Source organism: Gavia stellata, chromosome 13 (assembly GCF_030936135.1).
Source record: "Gavia stellata isolate bGavSte3 chromosome 13, bGavSte3.hap2, whole genome shotgun sequence".
NCBI classification, from domain to species: Eukaryota; Metazoa; Chordata; class Aves; order Gaviiformes; family Gaviidae; genus Gavia; species Gavia stellata.
Window position 1 is genome coordinate 5173100 of NC_082606.1, and position 25906 is coordinate 5199005.

General features: G+C 40.3%; 1 protein-coding gene across 3 annotated transcripts in view; it reads right to left on the reverse strand.

Annotated features, from left to right (window-relative positions):
- The window catches only part of USP3 (ubiquitin specific peptidase 3), a 46962-nt gene continuing 21056 nt past the window's right edge, over window positions 1–25906 (reverse strand). For all 3 annotated transcript variants that reach the window (XM_059823901.1, XM_059823899.1, XM_059823900.1), the window contains 12 exons: window positions 19936–20019; window positions 18184–18265; window positions 15466–15548; window positions 14453–14566; window positions 13651–13764; window positions 9304–9450; window positions 7220–7326; window positions 6970–7050; window positions 5859–5977; window positions 5566–5679; window positions 5379–5446; window positions 1–3701 (listed from right to left, as the gene is read on the reverse strand). In XM_059823901.1, coding sequence (XP_059679884.1) covers window positions 3536–3701; window positions 5379–5446; window positions 5566–5679; window positions 5859–5977; window positions 6970–7050; window positions 7220–7326; window positions 9304–9450; window positions 13651–13764; window positions 14453–14566; window positions 15466–15548; window positions 18184–18265; window positions 19936–20019 — 1279 coding nt within the window. In that variant the 3' untranslated portion in view covers window positions 1–3535. The remainder of the gene's footprint in view (window positions 3702–5378; window positions 5447–5565; window positions 5680–5858; window positions 5978–6969; window positions 7051–7219; window positions 7327–9303; window positions 9451–13650; window positions 13765–14452; window positions 14567–15465; window positions 15549–18183; window positions 18266–19935; window positions 20020–25906) is intronic.

A 25906-nucleotide genomic window follows, 5' to 3' on the forward strand; every position in this document is an offset into this window, starting at 1 on the left:
TGAAAATTACACACTAGATTTTAATGGTAAACGATTACAACTATGGCACTACAGTACTTGAGGATAGCCTAAAGCACATTGGAATCAATTTTCAAGGTGCCGATTACCTCATCAGTAAGACACAGACACATCAGTAATGAAACATTGTTGGGGAAACTTTTGAACACCACATGTTACGCTTTCCATTGATTTCGCACAATCCTTATGAACGGCCTCCTGCTTTTGAGACACGTCCGCTGCCCCTGTCTGTCTGAAAGTTTTAAACTCTCCTCTCAGGCTGACATCTGTTACCACCTGGCAATCGCCTTCTGAGAAGGAGCTCTCTTTCTAAGTAAGTGCCTTTGAGTTTCACATAATGCTGCACTTCACACACTAAAGCCAGAAGTATTCTGAGAGCTGGACATTTTGCAGTTCTGTTTCACATAAATCTCATCTCCAGTTGTATACGCGGCTAAACAACTACTAACAAAAGGACAACCTTTGATCAGACAAATTTTGGTGAAAAATATGCAAGTCTCTTAGAACTGTAGAGAGCAGTTGTTGCTTGCAGAGCAGTCACAAGCAAGAAAAAAAATCTTGCCAGTTAGCATGTATTGTGACCAGTAGTAAGTAGAAAAGAAACATTTGGCTTAAATGAAATGAGATATCCCTTCCGCCCCCCCACCCCCAAGCTAGTAGATAAATATAGGATATACAAGTCAGGTTAAAAATGTAATACTAGGCCAGGTGCAGTATATGTTACTGGTTCAGTGCTCAGTTACTTTTTTTTTTTTTTTTGATACCACACTGAATAGAATACAGTGGATAAGCAAAGTTCTCCACCAGGAAGAGAAATACTTGTGTTGCCACAACAAACTGTTCATACTGTCCATGTGGGTTTGCAGTGGGAGAAAGTTAAATTAGGAAAGGCTTTGCAATGGACTTGTTCCAGCAAAGCATATGGCTGAGTCCTTATCACCACCTGCTGCAAGAACAAGACTGACCTGATTGCATTGTGTTCCCATGGCCGTGTCTCAAATGGACCATGCTGGATACCGTTGCCCAAGACCTTAATGTTACAGAGCAAATGTTACTGAAAGGAAAGAACATAACTCTGACCCCAAAAATCAACTGGAGAAGTAGAAGCTGCTTAAAAAAAGTGAATGTTGCTGAAGATTACAAATTTAAGTTTCTAAAAATACAGAAAGGCACATTTACATCACTGGTTTGCAAGAACACTGCATACACCAGACTGCTCTAAGTTAAACTGCTTCTGGCCCATAGCTAGTTGTTTATTTTAAGCTTTGTAGTCTCAAAACTAAAATCCTAAAGCAATCCAATCCACGTAGTATGCAGACAAAATGCAGCTATAGATGGCATCTACTTAACTCCCCAACTAACTGCGAGCAGTAAGGCTGCCCTTCAGGGTAATAATGTGGTAAGAGAACTTCACTTGCCCTGCACACCAACGAAGTCTGTCAGATACCTTTTTCTGCCTGTATGAAGGATAACAGCTACCTGTTCTGATTAGAAGAAAGGCTCTGGCTGCAAGAAACAGAGAAATGGTAGGTGGCAAACTATCTACAATTTAAAGCAATGAATAGGTCTATTTATGGTTCAACTTACTTAACTACTTACTTAAGTAAAAGATGACATTGTTATATATGTATGTATGTATGTCACTTAATGTATGAAATAATAATCACAATAGGTTTTAACTAGTGTACAGTTTACATAGTCATACACCATTAGGAATGCTGAATGCTTTCTGCAGTTTTATATTAAGCCAATTTCTCGCTTTCCTGGTTTAAGATGCTGTGAAAAAGCTATGAAGAATGACATTTTTAAAAAACATCCAATTGTGATTTCTCTGCACTCGTCAGTATACAGCTGGCAGGTAACCCACAGCAAGGAAACTGATACCTACTCCATGTGCATCAGGTTGAGCAAATCTATAGGGAAATTTTTACTGTGTACTACAACATCTTTCAGAAGCATTACCTAAAAAGGGTAATTACATTTTACTTGAGCTCTTGTGTGTTTTCAGACTACTGTATTGAACTAGTTTCTACTCTTACTGCCACGCTTTTGAGATTTTAGGAGCATCCAGTTCCTTGCTGGGCACTCGGGGGCTAGCTATAAACGATGGACTGGGGGAAGAGAACTGAAATGTAGGATTGGGGAAATTTCAGGTTTTCTTGGGACTCCTGGCTTTTGCAGTATTTTTAAACCTTTTTAAAATCTTACCAGCTGACTTCCACTCTCCAGCACGGCAGTACAGCTGAAATTCCATTCTTTCTCCATTACACAGCCAAGTTTTAGAAATTGTATCATGCCTCCAGTGCTCGGCTAGAGACTAAATAAAGATCCCACACTGGGCCAGTGCGTAGATACTCCAGCTACCCGAGTCTGCTCCAGTCAACAAGGAGTCTTTGGCTCCTCATCTCCCATCTGGCAGGCTATGCTGTGAAACTGAGCATCCTCCCTTCAGTTTGCATTTGAACTGGTCAAACAATTGCCAGGCAAAGCATGTTCCGTCCCCTTCCTTTCAGTTTTAAGTGGGCTGCAGGCACTCACTCAGGGGAGAGGAGCCATATTTAGACCTAGGACTGTTTCTCACAAACCCCAAGGTCTGGGGCTGTACTCCCAATTCCCCCCAGGAAGGAGGGTTGGGGTCCCACTGCCAGGAAGTCGCCAAGTTTTCAAGCAAGTAAGTGTTTATGATCAAATTTCAGGATGACAATCTACAACAGGAAATGTCTAAGGCAATTCAGGTTCAGTTAAAAAACCCAAAAATCTCAACACAATTTAGACATGTATACATTTTAAGGTAATTTTTTAAATTTGAAGGAGGGGAGGGCAGAGCGTATGTGAGGAATATTTGAATTAAACTGCACTATAGATACAATTGAACCAACTGTTTATTTACAATGACTCCTGAAAGTCAGCAGCCTGAATACACACCAATATAGCAGCAATTACCTGGCCTATTTAAGGATGCCACAGCTCCTCTCTCCTGCAGGCAAAGAATGATTGTTCAGAGGTCACTGTTTAGTTCCTTGCACGAGGGAAAATAGTACGTGCAAACAATTCCTTGATTTAAAGAAAGAGACTAAATCATGTCTATGTAACAGCTGTGAGAACAGCATGAAAGTTGTATTGCTCTTCATAATCAGAAGCACATTTATCTTGCTTGTAAGGAGGATAGAAAGCTTCTCTGATGTAAATGTGCCTTTAGAAAGTGAGAACTGAAAACATTAATATAAAAAAGTCAAATAACTAAGTATTTCATGAAACTATATATATAAAAATTGAGTTATCACAACTAAAGCAGCAAATCAAAATCTGCTGAGGTTTTCTGGTATAACTAAAAAAAAGTTAGTTTGTGTCCAAGTTCAGTAAGTCAAATGCTACCATTGACACAACAAAAACTAAAACCCACAAGAGGAAATTGAAAAGTGCACAATGAAATTAATAGTCTTGGATCAAGTATTTATGGAAAAATGGAAATGTTTTGTCCGGTGAACTTGATACAAGTGAGAATTAAAAGGAGGTATTAAAGTTTATCTGATCCAGATTTGGCTTGCCGTTCCACATAGAAGAGGATGTAGGCCTTGGCCTTTACCACAGTCTCCTCGTCGGTCAAAGTTACAGTACTGTCGTTGAAATGGAACCAACGGCCTTCGTGAGCGGCGTATGCGGTGTAATGTCCAGAGCCAACGCTGTCAGCAGGGGGAAGGCAGGGAAAGAAAGGACAATCAATCAGAAGGAGACAGACCACCTCACACTCTGACGCATTTTCTGTTAGGGCTAAGACTGCCAGGAACCAGAGGAAGAAAGGAACTGACAGCCCTCCACAACAGTTGGTAGGAAGCTTCCCTTCTTAATCTGTGGGGTGCAAAGTTCTCCAAATTAAAAGTTTTATGTTACCTAAACTAATCCCTTACTTACTTACTGGGATGAGTTGAAAGGGGTTTTTTATATGAACTTACTTACTAGCATCCCAGTTTTTGTGCAAGCAAGGCTTCTTGCAACACTGAACTTCCGTGTTTGCCTCCATAAAAATCGAGTCCTTTATCCATTACTATCCAAGCATTAGCTATAACAATTTCACTATGCTCTATTTTCAGAAATCCTCCCCATTTACGTCTACAGAGACTCACATAGTCTAAATACAATCAAAAGCACTCACAGCAAAACTACTCCCAGAATATCAAAAAGAAAATTTTTTAAGTTCATCTTAAACAAACAAACAAATAGCTCCATGTCTTGGAGCCCTATTTCTTGAATCTAACATACCAGAACTACACACCCATCAATTTTCATTACCATGCCACCCCAAGATAAGGCCTGCTTTCACTTGTTTCCATGCTACAAGACACGCTCAATGTTTCCAACCATCTAGTAATTCCTTTCTCATCATGACCAGCTTTCCTTTGCTGTCCATATAGTTTTCCTACTGCTTTGAAGCACCGGTCAGATGCACTGCGGTGCTACAAGGGCTGCCTTTAGTAGTCAAATCTTTCTTTAAAAAGACAGAGTCCAGACCCTTCCTCTAGAGAAAACAAAAAGAGGGGCTTTCTGAATTAAATTCAGGTATCAGCAAGGTTTTGATGGGTTAATTATGTTGTTATTTAGATTGCCCCCATCCATCATCATAACCATAGAGCGCTTGCCTAAACGACAAGAACGCCTTTCTTCTTCTTCTCTCAGGATAAACAGTTGTCTGTCTTATCCCTACTACTGTTACTGTCAACAGGTCTGTCTGTCCAAAGCTGGGAACAGGGGAAAAAAAAAACCAAACCAAAACACACCCAGCAACTGTACTGCAAAATATGAACACTAGCCAGCCTTGTGGCATGCCTATTAGCATTCACTTTGAAGTTCACTCCTGCAGGAGAGAAGGTAGATACACGATAATTGCTTTCACTGTGCCAATCTCAAGTCTACAGTTGTTCCAAACATGCACACAGGCTCTTTCGGCATAAACGCACATGCGCCTTTCAAAGTGAATAAAAAAAAAGAAAGAGGGAAAAAAAATATTTCTGCTTTGTACTAAGAATTTCAAAATGAGGCATTACCTTCTGAAAGGCCCCTCAATTTACTCTGTTGGTTTAGGGCTTTGAATTCCTAGAGGAACTACGCTATTTTCATTCTGTCTCACACTTCTAGTCATTACCCCCAAAGAAAGACTGCCAGTGGGCATTCAGAGGGAGTAACTGTACAGCTCTAGCTGAAGTTAATGCAGCTTAGTTCCATGTAAGTTTATAAATTACTGCTTTTTTCCACCTGTAAAAATACAGACATTCACTAGGGACAGAAAAACCTTAATTAACTCTGCGTGTACTTCAGTAGGGAGAAGGTCTCCGCCAAGAAACAGGCTTCCTCCATGTACTCACCCTGACCCATGATGCACAACAACAGCCGCAAGGTCATACAGGCAGCTTTCTGGGCCACTGTTCTCAGGCTGTGGTTAAAAAGACAGAAAACTCTTCAGATATCAATAGCACCTCCTATAATTTCTAATAAAGACAGACACATGTCATGGAACAAATTTCTACAAAAAGTAGCGGTGAGTCCTCATACCTCTAACAAGTAGCATTTCATGTCTAGGCCTCGTAAGGGAAACTCAACATAGGTATCAACCTTGTTTCTCAGATATGCTGTCCAGTGAAATCGTTTCAAGTGTAAGCATAGCACCTACAGGATTTTAAAAAAATAAAAAAAGCTAAAAACAGCTGTATTAGAGGAAGAGGTTGAAATTAGTGCTAGAAATCTGCAGTAGCCTATGGGAGGGTTAGATGTTGGTCTACTAACAAACAGTGGCGTCATTGCCTTTGACATGTTGTCATGGTGTTACTTTTCACGCTTATACGAACCTTTGGTAGTTTCTGAATCCAGAATTTTTTGGTGGACTTCTGTTTCTTTTTGCATTTGTGACACATATACAGTTCTGTCTCATCAAGTTCTTCCAGGTCTGTAAAACTGCGAAGACAATCTGAAAAAAGAAGATGATACAAGAAGCAAAACACCCACACAAAGAAACCTGAGTCAAGATGACATCAAGTGATTTTTTTGGTAACATGAACTACAACAAATACAGCACTACAGAGAAGGTGTGCCTATCTATCTGCTGCAGTCATTCTAGTTATTATACACATTTGTGCAGCAAAAAGCTGTGTAATAACGTGTTTTACTAGAGTAACATGTTGTAACATGCAGCATTCCCTGTTCCTTAAAACATAGCTATAAGCAGTTCAAGAGGAAAAAAAGGCATTCACAAAATCTCGCAAACAAGATTCTGTCCACCACTCAGCACAACTATTTTCAAAAGAAACTACATGACTGACTGACTTTCTAAAGAAAGAATATTCAACTTTTAAAGGTGATTTGGTTTTAGGTACAACGTGAACAGAGAAAATAATAAATACTGGGGTTTTGATGAATATTTCACAATCTGCAACCAGTATATTCTCAAGTCTGTAAAAATTAACAATCCTTTAAAACAAGATCAGTAACAGCACTACTGCCCAACTTTGCAGGATTGTATTTACATTGTTTAAAATGCAGAACACCCAAGAGGCAGCCTTCCGCTGCGCAAAGGGCGCATACTTCTAAGCACAGAGCCTTAGCAAATGCCAATAGGCAACAACGCAGATGAGTGCTGGTTGGAAAGATGGGAATACACTAGAAATACTCTGAACCCCAAAGAAAAAACCTCTGCTGGCATCCTCTTTGATATTTAGCTGACCTCCTGAAGCACTTTTTGGCCCCAGTTTATCATAGCAGTATGTGAATACACAGTGACTGGGGTAAAACCTGTATGGAGAATTATTTTGGCACTTTCTTCCACCACAGACTCTTGTAAAATTAGATGGCACGTGGCACCACGTCACACCCTAGGTGAAAGCCTGGCTCCTCTGAAATAGATACTCTGAAGAGTATATACGCTTAGTCCTGGTAATGATTTCTTTGTCCAAGCCCTCTTACCTCGTAGTGTGCACATTGGTCCAATTTCTTGATTTTTAGTACGTTTATTTCTGAACTGACTTGGAATATCTAGCGAAAGGTCTAGAAAAACAAAGATTTAAAAAAAAAAATTAGGGCTGAATACAACAATGCCTAATCTTTCCAGGCTAAAACTCTGGTTCAGTCATGTGACAGCTAAATGTATCAAGCTTCAGATGTATTTTTCTGCCTTAAAAGTCACCCAGTATTTTGAAAGCAAGAGGCACCTTACCTAGGAATGGGTCAAACTTTCTCGATTCAGTCCCACATATTAGGCAGTTGACTTCATTTTGAAGAATGCCTCCAAAAATTGCTGTGACGACCGTAGACGCTCCATTTCTAGAGAAACCACATCAGAGAGGTAAAGTCAGTCAGAATGTCTGGGCTGAATTTTCAATACCTGTTACGTGTGTACTGCTTACTACTCACCACTGCTAAGCAGAGCAGTTTTGTCCACGTGTATCAAACAGTGACCGAGTTCATCCACCGGGCATTTCATTCACCCCACAACTGTACAGTGCAAGTATTTAGCAGCTATACTACTTTTGCTTTATCTTGTACCTGAAGAAAGTGTGAACCACATATGCTCTAGGCATATGCTCAAAATGTCAGTGTTGAAAGTATTCCAGCTGATTGCATTTCCGTAGTGGAGAGCTGATGCTTACAGGGGTACAGTATTTTAACCCTGTAATTAAGGCTGTTTCTGAAACAAAAGTTCTTCCCTCTTGGGTAGGTCGAGCATGTTTTTGGTTTAATTCTGTATCCTTTGTTACAAGCAATTTTGACTTCTTAAAGCATATTTCTGCACTTACTTCACTTCCAAAAGACAGCTTAAGTTGCATTAAGATATGGTAAACAATACACATCATCATCATTCATTGTTCTCTATGCTTTCATAACTCTCAATCTTTTTAGCAGATTATGAAATGGACTTACTTCTCATAGCCCAATTAAAAAAAAAATCTATATTATATTACTATACAACTTCTAAACTTGCTAGTTTGTGCTTGCAGATCTGACACCACAAGCCTGCAGAAACCTGTGTTCCTTATCTGCGCTCCACCTCCATCTTTACAATTAATTTGAACGCTTCTTGTTGAGCGGGACATAGCTACCCCAATAAGCCAGCGCTCAGGAAGAGAGCATTCACGGCATATTTATGACTTTACTGTAGGCATTTACGTGGCTGTGACCTTAACGTGCCCTTGACAGAAGGCAGCGTACTCTACCTCACCATGCACTTGAACAGCCACTCTCAAGACAAATTCACAGTAGGTATGTGAACAAAGTTTAAGTTCTCCTTGGGCTTTGACATTCAAAAAATGTTGACAAAACAAAATCGGTTTAGTTTTCAAATACTCTTGAATTCTAAGAACATTTTAGATTCTTTTGTGGGATTTTTAAGCATCAGCAAAGCAACATAAGTGTGGTAAAGAGCACAGTCTGAACTCTAGGCTTTCCCTAATGAAGCATCTATAAAATCCTGCATCTCTCAGACCTGCTTACTATGTCCCTAATCGGTATAGGAAGGGAAAACTCACTCAACTCTCACGTAGGGAATCCAAGGACTTGGGGACCAAATGTGCAGGCTGAACTGACTTTTAACATTTCTTCCTGAAGCAAATTAAAATGTTCTCTCTCTGTGACAGTTTCAATCTGAGAGAAAACACACCTGGGACAGAATTCAGAAACAACAGCATTTTGAGAAGTACAGAAAGAGGAGTGAAACACATGGATTACCTCTGTTTCGAGACACACAGTAACATGAAAATCAAAATTAGTAGGGGAAAAAAAAAAAGCTTCAGCTTTAACTGTGCCAAGTGATATGCAAATATAGCAAGATCACCTGCAGGAAAATGGACTTCAAACTCGATCTGCATTGCTCACTTGTTGATCCAGGAGGTCTGCTGACAATTTAAACCTACAACTACCTGGCCATCTTTTTTGCTCCTGCATCATCCAGGCCATCTGTCACCCTAAGACAATGCGATTGTCCGAACAAATAATTCTGTATGGGTATAGAATAGAAAATGCAAAGTTCTTTCATTTCCGAAAGACTAATGAATTAAAACATGTTTACAACTTAGCCTGTATGCTCACTCACACCTACAAAAAATGCTGATCCTTTTGAAAGGAAGCACATCCTGTAAGACGCTAATCCTTTATAACCTGCAGCTTTGTAATTCATAACTTCTTTACAGAGGCACTAAAGAGAACTTAAAACAAGGAACCATGAGTGTGAAATTTGAGATCCACCACACACAGACCCATACAAAGGCATTAAGGTTTTGAAGGAATTAAAAAAACACTTCTTACATGCAACATTTGTTGCTTGCAGACAGACTAGAATTTTCTTGCAAAATTACTGAACGTGGAACACCATTGAAGCCACCCTGCAGTTCCAGGTGTAGATGGTCCAAAAGGTAACGCATGAACTCGTGGGCATCCTGTTGCTGGTATCCCCTTAAGAGAAAAGGAAACAACAGCACCAACATCACCAAATATACAGGTTGCTTTAGTCTCAACACACAGAGAGCACCAGGGTCACATGAAAGAACCTTTGCTTGTTTAATAACACTGAGGAGACTAACAGAGACATATGTATTTTGTACCAAAAAAGTTTTCCAAAGGCTACGTGGAAAAGTACAGCTACGTCTAGACAAACTAAGCGATTCTGGTCCTTCACAGCCCGCTTTCTCTCTCTCTCTCTGCATCTCTTTTTGAGGCTGGAGAAACATTTATGGATATACATTTTAGATAGGAATAGAGCTTTTAGAAAAGAACGAGGAGCCGCAGAGACATAACATTTGCTCAGGTATTCCGTTAACGTTAATTGGCCTCACCAAACTCAGTCTGTGCTGGTAACATCCTAGGACTCCCATACATCTTAATTAAAAACACACAACAGCAGCAGTGACTTCCCCTCACTCGGGCAAAGCATTTCTCCTTTTTCTTTGTAATTGACTATATTTGATAAGTACCTCTGCAGAACTGTTACGAATCAGGTTCAGGCAGCACACTTCATCCCTACTTTAAAACTACTATAGATTATGGTCAATATATTGACCTCTCAAAACCTGGTAAGATTCAAAAGACAGACACCACAAACACATATTGTTCACGTGGGATTCAGAGTCCGTATTTCTGAGTGGTTTTCATTCAGCCACGGTTCCCACTCACTTTGGCTGTTCCAGGTGTTTGCTTGCCTGTTTGTTCCCCTCTCCACCAAAGCCAGCAATTTAGTCTTTGGGTGTGTTTTCCACATGCATCTTTCAGCAACATTATGAAGTCTGAAATAATTAGTATGAAAGAGAGACTTCTTTCCTCTTCCAGGGGGGAGATGTAGAGCCACTCTCAGAAATGCACACCTCCCCTGCGTAACCCACACACCATTTGTTGGGAGAGGGAGGTAATGGTGGGGTACCCAGAGCATCTCTTGAGCATTTGGATTTGGTAGGATAGGGCTCCAGTCTCAGGTGTGTCATGCCATCAGCAGCAATGCTCCTTAAAGAGTCACCATTATTATTTCACCACTAACAAACCTAATCAAAGGGAACAGAGAAGATACCTTTAAAGTTATTTAAGCTAAATCGTGCATCAAATTTAGGAAACAACTGCCAGCCACTTGCCATAAGACGTCTCCTGAGATGAAGTCGGAAAGCATATGTAGTGAAACAGGGAAAGCTTTGTGCAACGCTGACATAATTATGTGCAAGTCTTTGGAGGCCTAGTTACAAAAATCCCTGCACAGCAGAGTTGGCTTTCCCTCTTCCTCTTGCCCGTTCTTTTAAGCTGCTTTATCATGCCTCCCCTGCCCCTTTTCCTCCTCACTACTCCACCTAAGTATTGGCAGTTAAGTGTCACGTAGGAATGTCTGGTAAAGAACAACAGAGATGTTTTTTATGCTACTGCTCCAGAGAGGGAAAATGTCCGTAAGACTCATGGCACAGTACCCAGAGTTGGAGAGAAATAAGAACAGACTCGGTGCAACAGAAGTATGCAACGTGAGGCTGATGTGCTTAGTGAAGAACATAGGTATGTCCTACAAAAGTATTCCTAGGAGGTAACAAAATAAAAATGAAATAAATAAAGAATTGCAGTAATGTTTTCTTCCAAACTAGCAGCTTTAGAAGAAATCACCAAGTCTGCACACAGATATTATATTGCAGCGCCCCAAAAATCAGCAGCAGCATTACCTACCTTTTACAACAGAAAACCTGGCACACAGAAACACTGCTGTGCTTCACCAGGCCAGAGTTCTGTACAGCCAAAAATAGGACTTAATTCTCCCAAAGTTGCAAGATAATTATATGTTACGATGAAATAAGGTAGCAAAACAGAACTCTGCTTCAAAGCTGCATGTTAACTGTGCACACTGTAGGATAATTCTGAAGTTGCTGAGGTAACACAGGATTTACTTAGTTTACTGAATACAGATCTCTTCAATTTAATAAACATATAGGCAATCATAATAAACAGCAGAATATGAAATTTATGGAAAGTCTTTGCTTCAGACACCTTTTCAACATTAAATTCCTCATAAAAGAGCTCTGAAGTATAAGGCAGCCTCGCTTTGCAACAAATTTGATGAAATAACCTTTGGAATCATTCCATATTATTGGTTGTGCTCCTGGTACATGTGTTTATACTTGCATACAAATATGTTAATTATAGATGAAAGATTCTTTGGATTTGTTAAAAAGCCTAAGTATAGATACAGATCTTTAAAAGCACAGGATGATGTGGACAATGCACTGTTTAAAATAAACTACGATCTAAAAGCCCGTCAGCAAAAAGCATAGTTTCTCTGATAGTCAGCATGTGTAATAAAACTGAGCTCCATCCACCTGAAGCAATTAAATTCAAGCCCATCCCTGACATTCCTTTTCCTACCGGCAACAAGACAGGATATAAAGAGGAACAGTTACTAGGAAAACAGAGCATACTATTTATACAGCAGTAAATTGGCAAAATACACATCTTGCAACTCAGCATGAGGCTACAGAACTATCTCAGCACACAGCAGAATGACAGCAGCAGACTCTGTCCCACAGTCAAGGGGCAGGCCTTCCACAGCAGCGTTAGAACTCAGAGGCACTCCAGTTGTGCTTACAGTAACTACAAATGATATTCTCTACTCCCTGTATGCAATATGCAGCAGAGGGCCATGGAGTGCATCAGCAGCAGTTTTTTCTATAACCACCTGTAAGAAGAACAGCACTTGCAGTCCTTGGAGGCAGGCACAACGTGCCTTTAACAACTGAAATCTCCTTGGGCTAGAACAATTAAACCAGGTTTCCACCCATGTTCCCTCCCCCTGCCCTGTCACTTCAGGTTTCATAAGCACAAGCCAAAGAGGCGGGTTCGCCGTTAACATGCTACCGGCTCCAGCTTTCTTCCACGTGTTTGTCCACCCACCTTCTCCCCCCCATCTCTCAAGAAGTGCACAAGGTACAACTGGAATTGTAGCACCATTAGCTTGTACAAGGTACAATTAAGCACTGAACAAATTCAAATTTTCTCCCTGGATCATGTGGGAGCAGGGGTCTACTGAGCAGGTGACTCTATTCTCCATGTGATTTAATGAGTGCTTTCATCAATTCATCCCGGACATGTTCCCAGCTAACTGGGAGGGGAGGGGGAGAACCCCAAGAAACAGCACTTTTTCTTTTAAGAGCTGCGACAGAACCCACAGTGCTGAAAATTCGCTTGAGGAACTTTAATGAACTGGTTTCTCACTTAGTCTAACAAGAATTGTAGTTAAGACTGTAATAGGGAAACTGGTCAAGAACGTTATGGATGATGTTCATGTGCCTATAATGTTTTGGTTGCTGCTTGCAACTACTGGTATTAAACTTCCTTGATTCTCATAAGCCAAGTGAAACCTATTTGGCAGTGTGAAGAACAGAATAAATAGATTTGTGTTATTTGGGTTACTCGTTGAGCAGATGTGTTCACAGCATCTTTTCAGCACTGCTGGAGATGTAACAGGTAACAGAACATCTTTACTACCTGAGAACACAGAGCAACTTACCTTCATCACAATATATCCTAACAGGTTTCAGTGCTCCTTTGAAAGAGGTTCAGGGGCCAGGACAGGGAGACCTTAGAGAGGAACGATACTTTGATTTACTCGGGTAACCTTCTTTTTCCCTTTCTTTTTATTGTCTTTTTTGTCAGTATAGGCACAAAACGCCTGTTACGCACAAGATTTTTTTTCTTACAGCCAGTATTTTGAGAGAATCAAGGAAGTTTCGGCCAGTATATTTGCATTGAGGCCTGTAGGTGCTGTGCCTTTTTTAATCCAACTACATCACTTTCTTATTGCAGCCAAGCTTAGGTTCTGTCAACACCATCCACTTGGCACTAACCTACCAGTCATTATCTTGATTCTTCTGCCCCTTGGAGCACTGACTCAGAGGTACAACTACTACTATTTTATTATTTGAGATGTTTGTCCTCTCCGACACTGCTACATGGAGCATGAGGTAGAAGGGTGGGGAAAAAAAGCACTATCAAAGTGAAGATCCTTTTCAAAGCGTATCTGTGGGCATATGAGAAAGCTGCATAGAGTGCATCCCACAGATTCAGCAAATTTTAGAGTAGGACACCAGCAAGAGAAGGTTGCAATCAAGAATATTGTTCTTCTTCTACAAAACTTACCTAAAATTTGGCATGATTTTCCAAACAACGTAAAATAGAGACTCTGGACTAAATGCTGTTTGGCTTCCTTGCCATAAAGCACAGAGTGTCTTTCTGAATTCTTCTACCAATGACCTAGAAAGAAAGTAACAGCTGGTTATTAATATGTGTTTGTGTTATAACCCTTAGAGGTTTACTAGCTCAATGGTACAAATATCAGACATTACTTTGGTTAAGGTTGTAATGACTGGGTAAATATTCTTTCCAGTACATCAAAGATTTTATGTCCAAAATCCTACCCATAATGCTGGAGAGACACACAGGTTAGGAAAATTACATTTCAGTTGTTGAGGACTCACCTGGAGATCTATCCACCTTTCGCCATTTTACTGTAGACTCTGCTAACATCATCCCTTTAACACTTGCTCAAACAAGCTACAGATACTCTTGATTCTTTTTTTTTTTTTTTTTTTTTAAATACGTTCACTTGCAGACACATCCCCATGACCGTATTTTGGCTGTAAGTAACATAATGTCTGGAGTACATATAACTAGCACTTCTTAACCTTACTTTAAACGCAGTTACACTGCAGTGCTTTCTGATGTACCCAACTGCTTCCCCCTGCAGCACCAGACCTACATAAGCAAACTCCAAGTGATACAAGTTTCTTTTTTTGCATAGCCAACTATTTTTTTGTGACTCTGTCCTCCCCCGAATAATTTTTTTACGATTCTGCAACACTGAAAGCGTATAGTGGCTCTACTACCCAAGCATTTGCCGTTTTCCATCAAGTTCAGTGCTAACAAGGAGCATGCAACTTACACATTGTTATCGCCCTGGCTCCTGGTATGGTAAGTTCGCCTGCCTGCCGTCTTCCCATTCCTTAGCTCCACAGCAGGCAACTCTTTGAAGTAACAGCAGAACTGCTGAATGTTACTATGGAAAAAGGAAAAATGAATGAAATCCTTAAAGGGCAGAGAAAAGAGAGAGTATTTTATGTATTCTGGAGCCTGTTCTTTGAAATGCATAAACACAACTTCATGCAGAGAGAGAGGATGGCAATCATGAACAGTTCAAGGTACAAGAAATACTGTAGCAAACACTCATCTTCTGTAAGTGACTGAGCAGATCTGTAAATATCATCATCATCCCAGCTACCTCAAATAATTACATTTTGGCTCGGCTTTGACCAAGAGATACCATGGCAGAGGGAAGTATCAGAAGGCATTCACTAACAAACCAGACTGCATCTGCTGAGGAGGTTAACGCCGTGTCTACCAACACCTATCAATCCTAACCTCTGCTACCACAGTCCCAGCAACGGAATGTAAGCAGCATGTGCGTCAACTGCAGTCAGTGAACCCTGAATGATGGAAAAGACAATGGAGACCAATCAGTCCTGCTACAGCTCGACTCAGTGGTCTCCCAGCAAAGTAGGCAAATTCAGAAATGCAAAAGGACAATTACAGAGCAGCGGTGGTCTCGGCACCAACGACATGAGGTCCAACACCTCAGCACTGTAGAAACTGTTCTCCTACCCACTTCCATAAGACCCCATCCCTCAAAGCACTGTCGCTGCTTTTACAGCGACCGTAAGCATCAACATGTTTCAACATCCTCGCGATGAAAGGGCAGTCTCTTTTTCCGCTGAGGATACAGTGGGCTTCCTCTGGAATGCAGGAAGTCCCTCACACTGTGAAGCGCAATACCTGCACACACCCATGCCTGCAAATCCAGGTACACTTTCATACAGCGGTAACTTGCCAAATTCCCTTGCCTAATGCTACCACACACAACCACTCTCAACAGAGGCGTGGGGAAAGCTTCGGAGGTACCTGAGCGACTGAAGAATTGCATTCATGAAACACGTATTCCCCAGGTTCCGAAGGCCTGTGGCACAAAGGGCAGTGGTGCTTCCCTGGAAGTGAGAATGGTTAAATTAAAGAAAGACTTACCATTGCTCCCCCACTTTCTCCCCACAGAGCTGTTACTGTTCTATCAGTGTAGATTTAAACAAAAATAAACTACACTGTTTGAAAAGTGCAGCTTCAAAGCCAAAGCAACCACCTCACCAGCTCAAACTGCCTTGAAGCTCCATCTGGACATGAAACCTGTTTCTTACTCATTCCTGTCAACAGAAAACTATACTACATCTTTTCCTGTGCAAATAAATCTAGAACAGGACAACGAAGAGTTAATCACAGGCTTTTATTGCCAAGTATTTTTGTGTACGTATGTTAAATATTCACATTCTAATAATGTTCAGTGAGAATCGGACAGCAATTTCCCTAAAGTGTCTTTGAAAAATGAAAATACCAATCCTTATCCATCTAGTCCCATGTCTAATATGCACAGTGCGGCAGCTGGCAGGTTGTTTTTAAGCCACCAGCACTAGCCTGCTCTCTTGGTGGGATTTTGTGGTAGCCAGGAGGGTTTTTGAAAGACAGACAATGGCAATTATTTGGGAAAGAAACAGTCAAGTTAGACCATGCAAAGAAAAAGCAATGTGTTGAATAAAGAGGAACAAAATATACACCATTTACAGTCTAGGAGTTTCAACAGGTTAGAGGAATGTTACCCACAGATGAGCCTGCTTTTTGTCAAATAATCTTCAGGGTGGGCTGGGAGGAGAGGGAAGAGAAATGTGGACAGTGTGGCATTTATGATTTCTAGAAGCTGCAACACTTGGGACACATTCCATTGTCTACAAAATACCACACTGAAAGTTCATCAAATTTTTTGGGCGTTCTTCATTGTTCTAACAGAATTTAAAAGCTAGACTATCTTGTGGTAGTAGTAATAGTAGTAGTAGTATCTCAAAACGAACGTATTACTTGACACCAAAGACTGCATGCAAATCCAGGTTACCAAATACGTATTAACAGTGTTCCAATAAAACTTCTTTCCCCTCCCCAAATCTACCACAAACATCATCTCTGGTGAAGAACTAATGACAGCAGGATTCTTGTGTATACATTGTTATTTATGCTTATTTACATAAGCAATTTACCAATTCAGTAAGTTGTTTCAAGAGAGACCTGTTTTCCAATAAAGGAAGAAAACCTTTAAAGTACAAACACCACAGTGTCCTTAGCATATTCTTTTCTCACTCTTGCCCAGGGCGAGACAGCAGGGTATTAATGCAAACAGCAGTGCCCTGCCTTTTCTAGATAAGGATCCAATGTGCCAACAATAAAAAGATCATCTGCCCCCACATGCAATATTCAAGTATTAATAAAACCGAGAAAACAGCACAGACTAAGAAGAATAAAAGCAAGATTAAGTTCATGCCTTCTAATTCTGTGTTCTCCATATCTAAAATGTTGCCTAGAATTTTCCTTCTGGTTTTTACTGGCTTTGAGCTTTCCAGACAATGATGCTGTGTGTTGCCATAGCAAAAAACCCCCACTATTTCTCCCAGGCTTCCTTAATCACCCCAAGATTGGGACAGTACAGGAAGCATACACGGCACATTCAGAGGACCCTAAATTGACTGTAGGTAGTGCATTCTTAAAGTAACTAAATCCCTACAGACTTTGCAAAACAGCAGCTGACTGCTTTGCTCCCACCCCACCCTCTTATTTCCATTCTTACTTCTCTCGAGAACAATTTCTCTTCAGAATCAGGTAATAGCAGAAGACAGCTATTACTTCACCCCCCTCTGACTACATTGCTGTCCTGCAGCCCCAAGGGCCGAGGAGAAATAGCTCTGCTCTGCCATTCCTTCTGGCCAAGGCTGAAAATGAAGCAGTTGCATACAGCTGGGTCAGTATCTCCCCTCTCCCTCCCTAAAATCTGGGAGAAACTACAAAGATTAGAAACTCCCTCAACCCAAACTGTGGAAAATGGAGACATTTGGTTTGGGGCATTCTTTGTCTGGAAGAAACTATGTAGCCCTTCAGCTATCCAGCAAGGGCTGGATCGTCCTCTCCTGGGTTCTATTTTGCAGATGTGAAGTTAAAATAGCAGGAAGATGAGAGATGAGAGTGAGAAAAGCTTTTGGAATAGTCCACAGTTCCTTTTGAAAGCAAGTTTTACTAAGCTTTTTTAAAGATTTGTTCATTTTTTACTTTTTCCTAACAATTACTCTCTTATCCCCCTAGAAAAAGACTGTACACCTGCTTCTCTGCCTTCTGCGCAGGGGAAAAAAAAAAAGAAAAGGAAAAAAAAAAGAAAAAAGAGACAACAAAGCCCCCTTGTCTGCTCAGAAAAGTCTTATGTCTAACTCTGTTTTAAGCCCAACAGGTACTATCTCCTTCTGATTTTGCTGATCCCACCAAGCTCAAACTGCCCTGAAGCTCTATCTTGACATGAAACCCTTCTTAAGCACAAGGAAGCTCTAAGTCTTGGTCAGCAGCAATACAGCAGAATATCAAACATTATTTTGTGAGAAGGGGCTCTTCTAGGTGTGTGGTCAGGAGATGAGAAAGACAAAGTGCACCAAGCAGAATTTAGGTTGCTGACTGTAAGTATTTCAAGTCTAGGCCAGCTGTAAGTCTCTACAGGTTTAGAAAAACCCCTTAAACTCACTGTACCAGATTCATCGTACTTACATTTACTTTTAGTAACTTGCTGTTCAGAGATGAGTTTTCCAATAGCTTTCTTTTCCTATGTCTGTCTGATGTAAAGGCTGAACTGTTGGAAAGTAATTAAAAGAGGTTACTTACCACAAAAACAAAATACTGTGTTTGAAATGGACAATAATCATCCTAATGTTTAACACAGTGATTAAATCTGCCATCAGTTGTCATTAAGACAGCAAAGAGCTTCCTGCTCGCAACATAGGCTTTTCATAGTCTTAAACCAGACTGCATCTCCCTCAGAGTACAGGCACACATCCTATTTTCAACACTAATGTCCAAGTTCATTGCAGTAAGTTATGCACGTGGCCTGAAGAGTGGCCTTATTAGCATGCTACTTTTCATCTAAAATATTGATCTTTTTCCTAAATCAAAGGAATACTTAATACAGAATTTCTCATAAAATACTTCTGTCCAAAGAAGCACCTAAGCCTCTAGAACGAAAACTTCAAAAAAAAATCAGGACAAAGTTACCAAAATCCAAAAATATCTCGAGAGCTAGCACTTATGTATTATAGCTGACTTCTCTTACTTAAGTAAAAATACATCAGGTTATAACATTTGTGTAATACTAATACAATGTTACAAGAACAATTAGTTATTCTTTTCCACATCACTGGAAATTACTGGCCCCTCAATTCTACCAGTTTATGACCTCTCTCTAATCTAATAGCCAAATCATAACTTGTTCCAGATTGTAGGGTTGGGGTTTTTTTCCAATTTTTTTAATTAAAAAGCCCTCCAAACATTCAAAAACTGTCATTACACACAATGGAAGCCTCCACGGTATCATTTTCCTCCCAAAGAGCTAGACATCCCGGACATTTCCAAAGTACTAACGTGCACTTCTCATTATGCTGAAACATCTTTACATCTCATTACATACTTAAGAAGCCCATCGAAGCCCATCAAAAAGAGAATGGAAAATAATGAAAATGTTAATATCACCGACAGAATAAGTGACACACTTAACTCAGGGAGGATCCAGAGACTTCCCAAAAATCACAGCAACTTCTTAGCAGAAGTCCTATTTGAACCCTGGGGCATTCAAATGTATTTGGAAGCACTGTATGCACATGTACTTCTACTGAGTATTATGTAAGATTTCCAAGCAAACTGTGAAAAGACTATTTACTATCTTGTACTGGCCACAGCATCTGCATCACAAAGATTGTAATATCTACTTCTCAGTGGAACGGTGCCAGATAAAGGCAGAGGAAAAACATGTCTCTTCTGTACAGTTCCAAGTTCGTAAGCCTTCTTATTCTTTTTGTTTGGAAACCAAACTACGCAATTAATACAGAGAGTACTTTCACCTCCATTTTCACTTCAATTTCTCTGCTCCAGAAACTTACTCTGGTTTTGAGAAAACTATGATTCTGTTCTGGAAATTCTCTCCCATTTATACGGAAAAAGACAGTCCTTACTGGCTAGGTAGCAAGAAAGTTAACCGGTATCTAAATTCCTGTATCACTATACACTGCTTCTACACAATTCACTGTATAAGAAACAAAACACACGAGATCAGCCAAATCCATTCGTTCTGCACCTCTGCTTCTCAGGGATGAAAAGGGTATTTAAACATACACAGCATTACAGACACAGAAGGACCCAAATATATATATATATGAAATACAGATATACATATAAAACAGAAATACCACTTAAATGATGCAGTATTAACAAGCCTACCCAAAGCAGTCTGGATGTAAACAAACTACTTACTTTTCCAAGTTCTGTAGGTGTTCTCTGACCTTCTGCACCAGGCCCAGCTTGGTATCATTGACTACAAAATCATCACAGCGATAACTGCAAGAAAAACGTCTATCAGAACGTGCAAAGGATTTAAATGAATTACTCCAAAACAGTCATGCAAGCCTACATGCGGGAAGCACTGAAGTGATTCAGTAGAAGATTACAAGGGCAACAGGGGAGCACCCACTTACATACTGAGCTTGGTTCCCTCTAAAAACTACCCTATAGCAAGAGAATGTTCAGGCACTATCTTATTACATGTTTCTTTCTTCCAGCTCAGTTCTTGATTAGAAATCAGAAGCATGATATACTGCTTGTCCCGATGCAGAATTCCAGTTCAACAACAATTCAAGCGTACGGTATAACCAAAAGCAGCACTAGTAGACAATCCACAGAAGATTTATCAGAAAAATCAACTGACATCAGGTAAACAGAATACAAAGTTTTTATTAATGTATAGCATAAATCAATTTATTTTAATACTGTAAAGCTATCATTAAAACCCAAGGTGCTGAACAGATACACACATAGTGTAAAAGTTTCTGCTACGGAAGAAAGACCTGGGAAGGTACACTAAGAGATTACGTCATTTGTCCAAAGTCACACCAGAAGTCTGTGGCAACTCGCACCTCGTGCTTCAAGCTCAAGTATCACTCAGCCTCTCATATAGTTTTTATATATACAGAAACTCTAATAAAACTTAAGCTAGTATTTTGAGCTTTTTCAGGGTAAGTGTGCAAAAGTAAGTAACTGAGCTGAAATAGAGAGAGAAGCTGACCCCCCCATTGCCTCAAAGCAAGGGTAAAGTGAAGCCAAATCAAAATGGGCTCTCAGCAGAAGCAAGGGTTGCAAAAGTCTACAATCCTATGACGTTCTACAAAGATCTCACATTTCCCAAGAAGCAAAGGTGTTTATTATAATTTAATATTCAAACTGTGGGCCTGTAACACCTCATATAGTGCACAAAGGCAAAGGTTACAGGCCGTTTCTAAAGGGGGAGGAGGGTTTTTTAGGGAATGCTGAAGAAAACCCTACACCTAATTTCACTATTTTCCTGAGTACACATAAATCCAAAGTGCACATGTTGATTTGAGGAAATGAAAGGAGAGAGTAGCAATGAAAACTGTCACAAGGAAAACACTGTTGCAAGATGGCATTACTTCTGCTGCTTTGCTGTATTTTAAAATCCCTTGCATTTCTTGCCCCCACAAAAAGGGGGAATAGAGGTCCCAGAGTGATGTGGACCCTCTTATCCATGGCTCCTTCTTCCATTTGTGAAGGAAAGATGATGCCTGCACACAGGGGTGAGGTAGTAGAAAGGGGAGAGGAAGAAAGGACAAAAATCCCTTAGAACCAAGAAACAGAAATGCTACAGTCAGTAAGAAAGCCCAGCCCTGCAGAATCCACACCTGCACATCGGTAAACCAAGAATTCTGTGCAGCCTCCTCGAGTCTCTCTCAAAAGAGGCAATCAGCAGAGCAGCAGCCTTACTGCTGTGCACAGGAGCTGCAGGTGACATTTCACAGTACTCTCGCAGGGTTAGCCAAAAGCTGGCTCAAGAACTAGATAACCTGTATTTTGGCATGAGAAACAGGAAGGTAAGAAAAGACTTAACACCACTTGCACCAGCTCATTTGACAGCGCTGAGACAAAAAAGGAGCAGAGACTTACCACAACTTCCCTTGCCCCTCATCCCACAAAGGTAATTCTGCTCCGAGCCGTGTTTGTCAGCCCTGTGCTTACTGTGAAGCACCAAACTGCAGCTTCAAATTCTGGCAGGCAACTGAACTCTTCCTGTGAAGAAAACTAACTTACTTTGGATATGTTTAATATCAGAGCCATAGCTATTTCTCTCCTTTCCCTTTGGTACAGGGCTGACTCAAATGCGAAATACATCCTCATCATCTCAAGTTATTCCTCTGCTGGAGCAGATCCATGCTTTGCAAGGTAATGAAGCTATCAACTTCAGACACAACTGGAATTTACAACATTCTTTGTTGCATAAATCTGCGATGCAGTTCAAAGGCAACGGTATTGCTAGTGTTAAGTCAAACACTGAATTCTTGAAGAGACTACGGAGTTAAGAAAGTAAAGGCCCTTGCCACCAAAAGGAGTCTGTAAGACCAGCCTGTCCAGGATCTCTGTTGATTTTTGCCTCTGAGAAGAGAGATTATTAAGACTCTCAAGATTTCCAAACATTGAACACAGCAGTTATGGATACTTATGCAAGATCTAGAAATTAGAAGACAGGTGCTGCCAGTAATAGAATTTTTTTTTTTCTTTTTTCCCCCAAGATTGCCACAGACCTAGTTAGTTTGGGAAGGGGAAGAAGTCCGTAAACGTGCTTGTTTTTCAGCCATGTATAAATAGTCCTATTCAGCTTTATCAGCCACCTACAATTACCTAATGAAGTGTTCCTCCATTTGCCACTCTCACAGGACACCACACCTCAAGGACAAGCATGAGAAGAAACTATCCAGGCCAGCTTTGGTGAGAGATAAATACAGTGCAGGTGGATACAGTACAGCCCGACTCCTCCTTAATACCTACCGTGTCCACACCCCCAGGTATCCTAGCACAATTACTTTGCTACCCTATTTGTGTAGCTATTAACATTTACAAACAGGGATTGAAAGCAGATGCAAGCTCACTGAAAGCCTCTAAGCCAACTTATTGCTGAAAGATGATTTAATACTTGCTCCCATGCCCTAAAGATAATATTAACCTTATTTTTAGTCTGATCTCACATACCAGTTACATCTTTACATAAAATCGCAAGTTAGCACTTCCCCCAAGATGGAGGAATAAAACCAAATACATCATTAAATGTCAGGGTCCTTGCAACAGTGGAAAATTTTAAGATTCACTTAAAAACAAGAGAAGCTTCTTCTATTTCTCTTTTTAATGGGCAGGTTTTCTAAACCACCTCCCTTGCAACACTGAGGATTCAGCACTACTACTAGAAATAACAGCACTACTACCAATCAATTTTGGATAAACGAAGTAAACAGCACAGGAAGTAGTTTATGATTTAATAGCTTAAAATTTGCTAAGCCCACACACCTTAAAGGTAACCTGCTGAGAGATTACTTCCTGCATGTGAAGCTAACATTCAAAACAGATGTTTAGTTTGTCATCCTCAGCATTATCACAAATTAACAATACACCTTCTTGTATACAGCAGTTCTACAATATGCTTTTAATAGCAATTGTACAGAACAAATTCTATATTTCGGGGAGGGTCCCTTATATGGATTAGCACAGTATTTTCCTCTCTATACACCTTCTATTTTTAGCACTCCCACTACCTCCAAGGCCTGGTCTTTTCCGGCCTCCTTTGCTGCTAAAATGGCAGCAAGCCAGCAAACGTATGCACTGCTCTAGGGAACACTTACGCTTAGTGCTGGTTGTTTCAGTAGGTTAGAGAACATCATGCTATGTTTAAAAGCCCTGATTGGATTTGAAGAATTACAGGACAAGAAAAATTAAGAAAATCCAAATTTCCTTAGTTGTGCTAACACCTTATATGAGTAAACTAAGAGCTCAAGTTCTACTGTCTTGACAAAAGGCTTTTTACCTCCTTTAATTTCCTCTGACTGTAAGAACGCAAAATAACGGTCCTAAGCAATCTCATTTTTGGATGCTCATGCGCTAGCACAGTAAGTCTGTTTTTTAACTAGAACCACCATCACAAAAAGAAAGACTAAAAAAGAATTTTTTCAAGGGGAGAACATTAGCGCAACCATGTCCCTGTAAGAGACAACAAGGAGGGTAATGGGTCAGAAATCTGACCTGCAAGTTGTGCCTGGGATTAAATGAACACGGGAAACATATTATGCAAATACATAAACAGGGCAGCCTTTCTTCGTCTGTGCTAACCAACTGTCCATGCACTAGCACAGAGAAAACAAATTTGCAAGAGTCCTCTTTCAGGAAACCTATTTCTGAAAGCAGGCTTCTTTCACGTATTTTACTTCTCATGCACAGAAAAACAACAACTAACATAGCAGGAGAAAGCATCGTACGATAGCTTGAAGAGAAAAAAGGTCTGTACTTCTTGTAAACTCTTTGTGCTTAGTACTTTAGAACCAACTGAAAGGCCGATTACACCTCCAAAAAGCGGAATTCAGGAGTCTGTTTTTCCTCAGTGCTTAGGGTCTCAAACATAATTCAGTCTGAAGATTTAGTGACCAAAGATTCAAGAAGAGAGTCATACTCTCATAATAAATAAAAGATTAACATTCTCTCAACTCTTCCACTGTGAAGACTGAACAGGCGAACAGGAGGACATAGAAGCAAGATCAAAACCCCCTGGAAAGCAATTCCCTAGTTGCCCAATACTTAATGATACCTCAAGCGTGCCTATGTTTTTCAAACATTACCAAATTCATAAATACAATAAAAAACCCATCTCAGATTAAAAAAACCCAAAAATTAGCCACCGTCCCACCAGAACTGAAACATTTTCCTTTCAAAGCTATGTTGAAAGCTTGTGATCACGTAGAAGAAAACATACACACCTAGACTTCCAGACTGAAATGCGATTACAAGAGACTGCTTGATCTGGTTTTGGTTTACAGCAACATTGCACGTGAACTAGAAACAAAATTCAGTAAACCACGGTAGCTTCAACAGTCACATAGTATTCCTTCCCCTTGGACTGAAAAGAATAGCTAAGGCAAACCCCGGACTGTGCTTTCATGACTGCCTGAAAGATTGTGACATGGCCAAAGGAAAGCAAAGGATTAAATGCCTTCTGCTTAGAAAAGAGCCCATACAGGCCTGATCACTGCTACTATCATGCAAGCTAAGGAACATAGTAAATTGAGATCCATAGGGTAAAATATGGAACAAGTGTATTCTACTCAACTCTGTGCAGTAAACAACATTGCAAATAAAAATATAAAAGCCAGCACTGCGCCAAAATATCTCCATTATTTTTACAGTAGAAGTAAAATTCAATTAAGTCTTAGGATAGTATTTTCTTGACTTTCAAATTGCAGTTGCCTAGATTGTTAGCATAAAATATTGATCTTGAAATAAAAGTTCACTTGAACAGAACACGGCATAAACATAGCACTGTCTACTGGATTCATGTATACACTGAAGAAGCTAATGAGTAACATTTCAAAATTCAATCTCCACAGTAGCTAGTTATGACTTGAATTCACCCAACTATTTGCTTTAACTGGCAAGCACTATCTGATAGCAGCCCCTACAGTACTGTGTGAAATAAAGGGGCAGAAGTTGGTCTGAATGCTTTCTGCTTCATCTTTACATATCTAAGCTCATTTTCACTGAAAAAAATGGGTGCAATAACAAATGCAGGTACCTTTTTCTGATTATCAGGTGGGAAAAAACTGAAATATCCTAAATGAATGCAAAGATACACTGCTGTTGAAACTTGTTCAGCTTCACATTAGCGCAGGAGAGTTGTAATTTGCTAGTGAATTATATGCAACAGGAACTCCCCAAGGCAAAGCTCTCTACAGTTAGTTCCAGTTCATCCACAGATGACTCAGCCTTCTCCTTTGATTACAGCAGAAAAGACATCACATGCTAAACTGCTTCACATCTGTCCTACCACAAATATGCTGTGAAACACCAGTGAGCTTCCTAAGTGCGTGCCTACGTGCTCCTCACAAGCATAGTTCGTTTCAGTAACAGATTCCATAGTCCTCAGTCTGGCTGTCGTCATTTTGCAATGCCCATATTGCGTTTCGGATAAAGTCAGCAGGGTGCTCTGACTTGCTAGTGTAACTCATCGAGCCTCAAGTTGGGCATGCTATTTGTCATAGTAAGTGGAGATATAATCAAGACTTCAAATACGCTGCTAAAATTCCTCCGCACATTACTACCTTCAGAGTGACCGGAATACAGGTCATACTTCAAACAAAACAAAACGCCACAACGTAGAGCTCAGTTGTTAACAGCATTAATC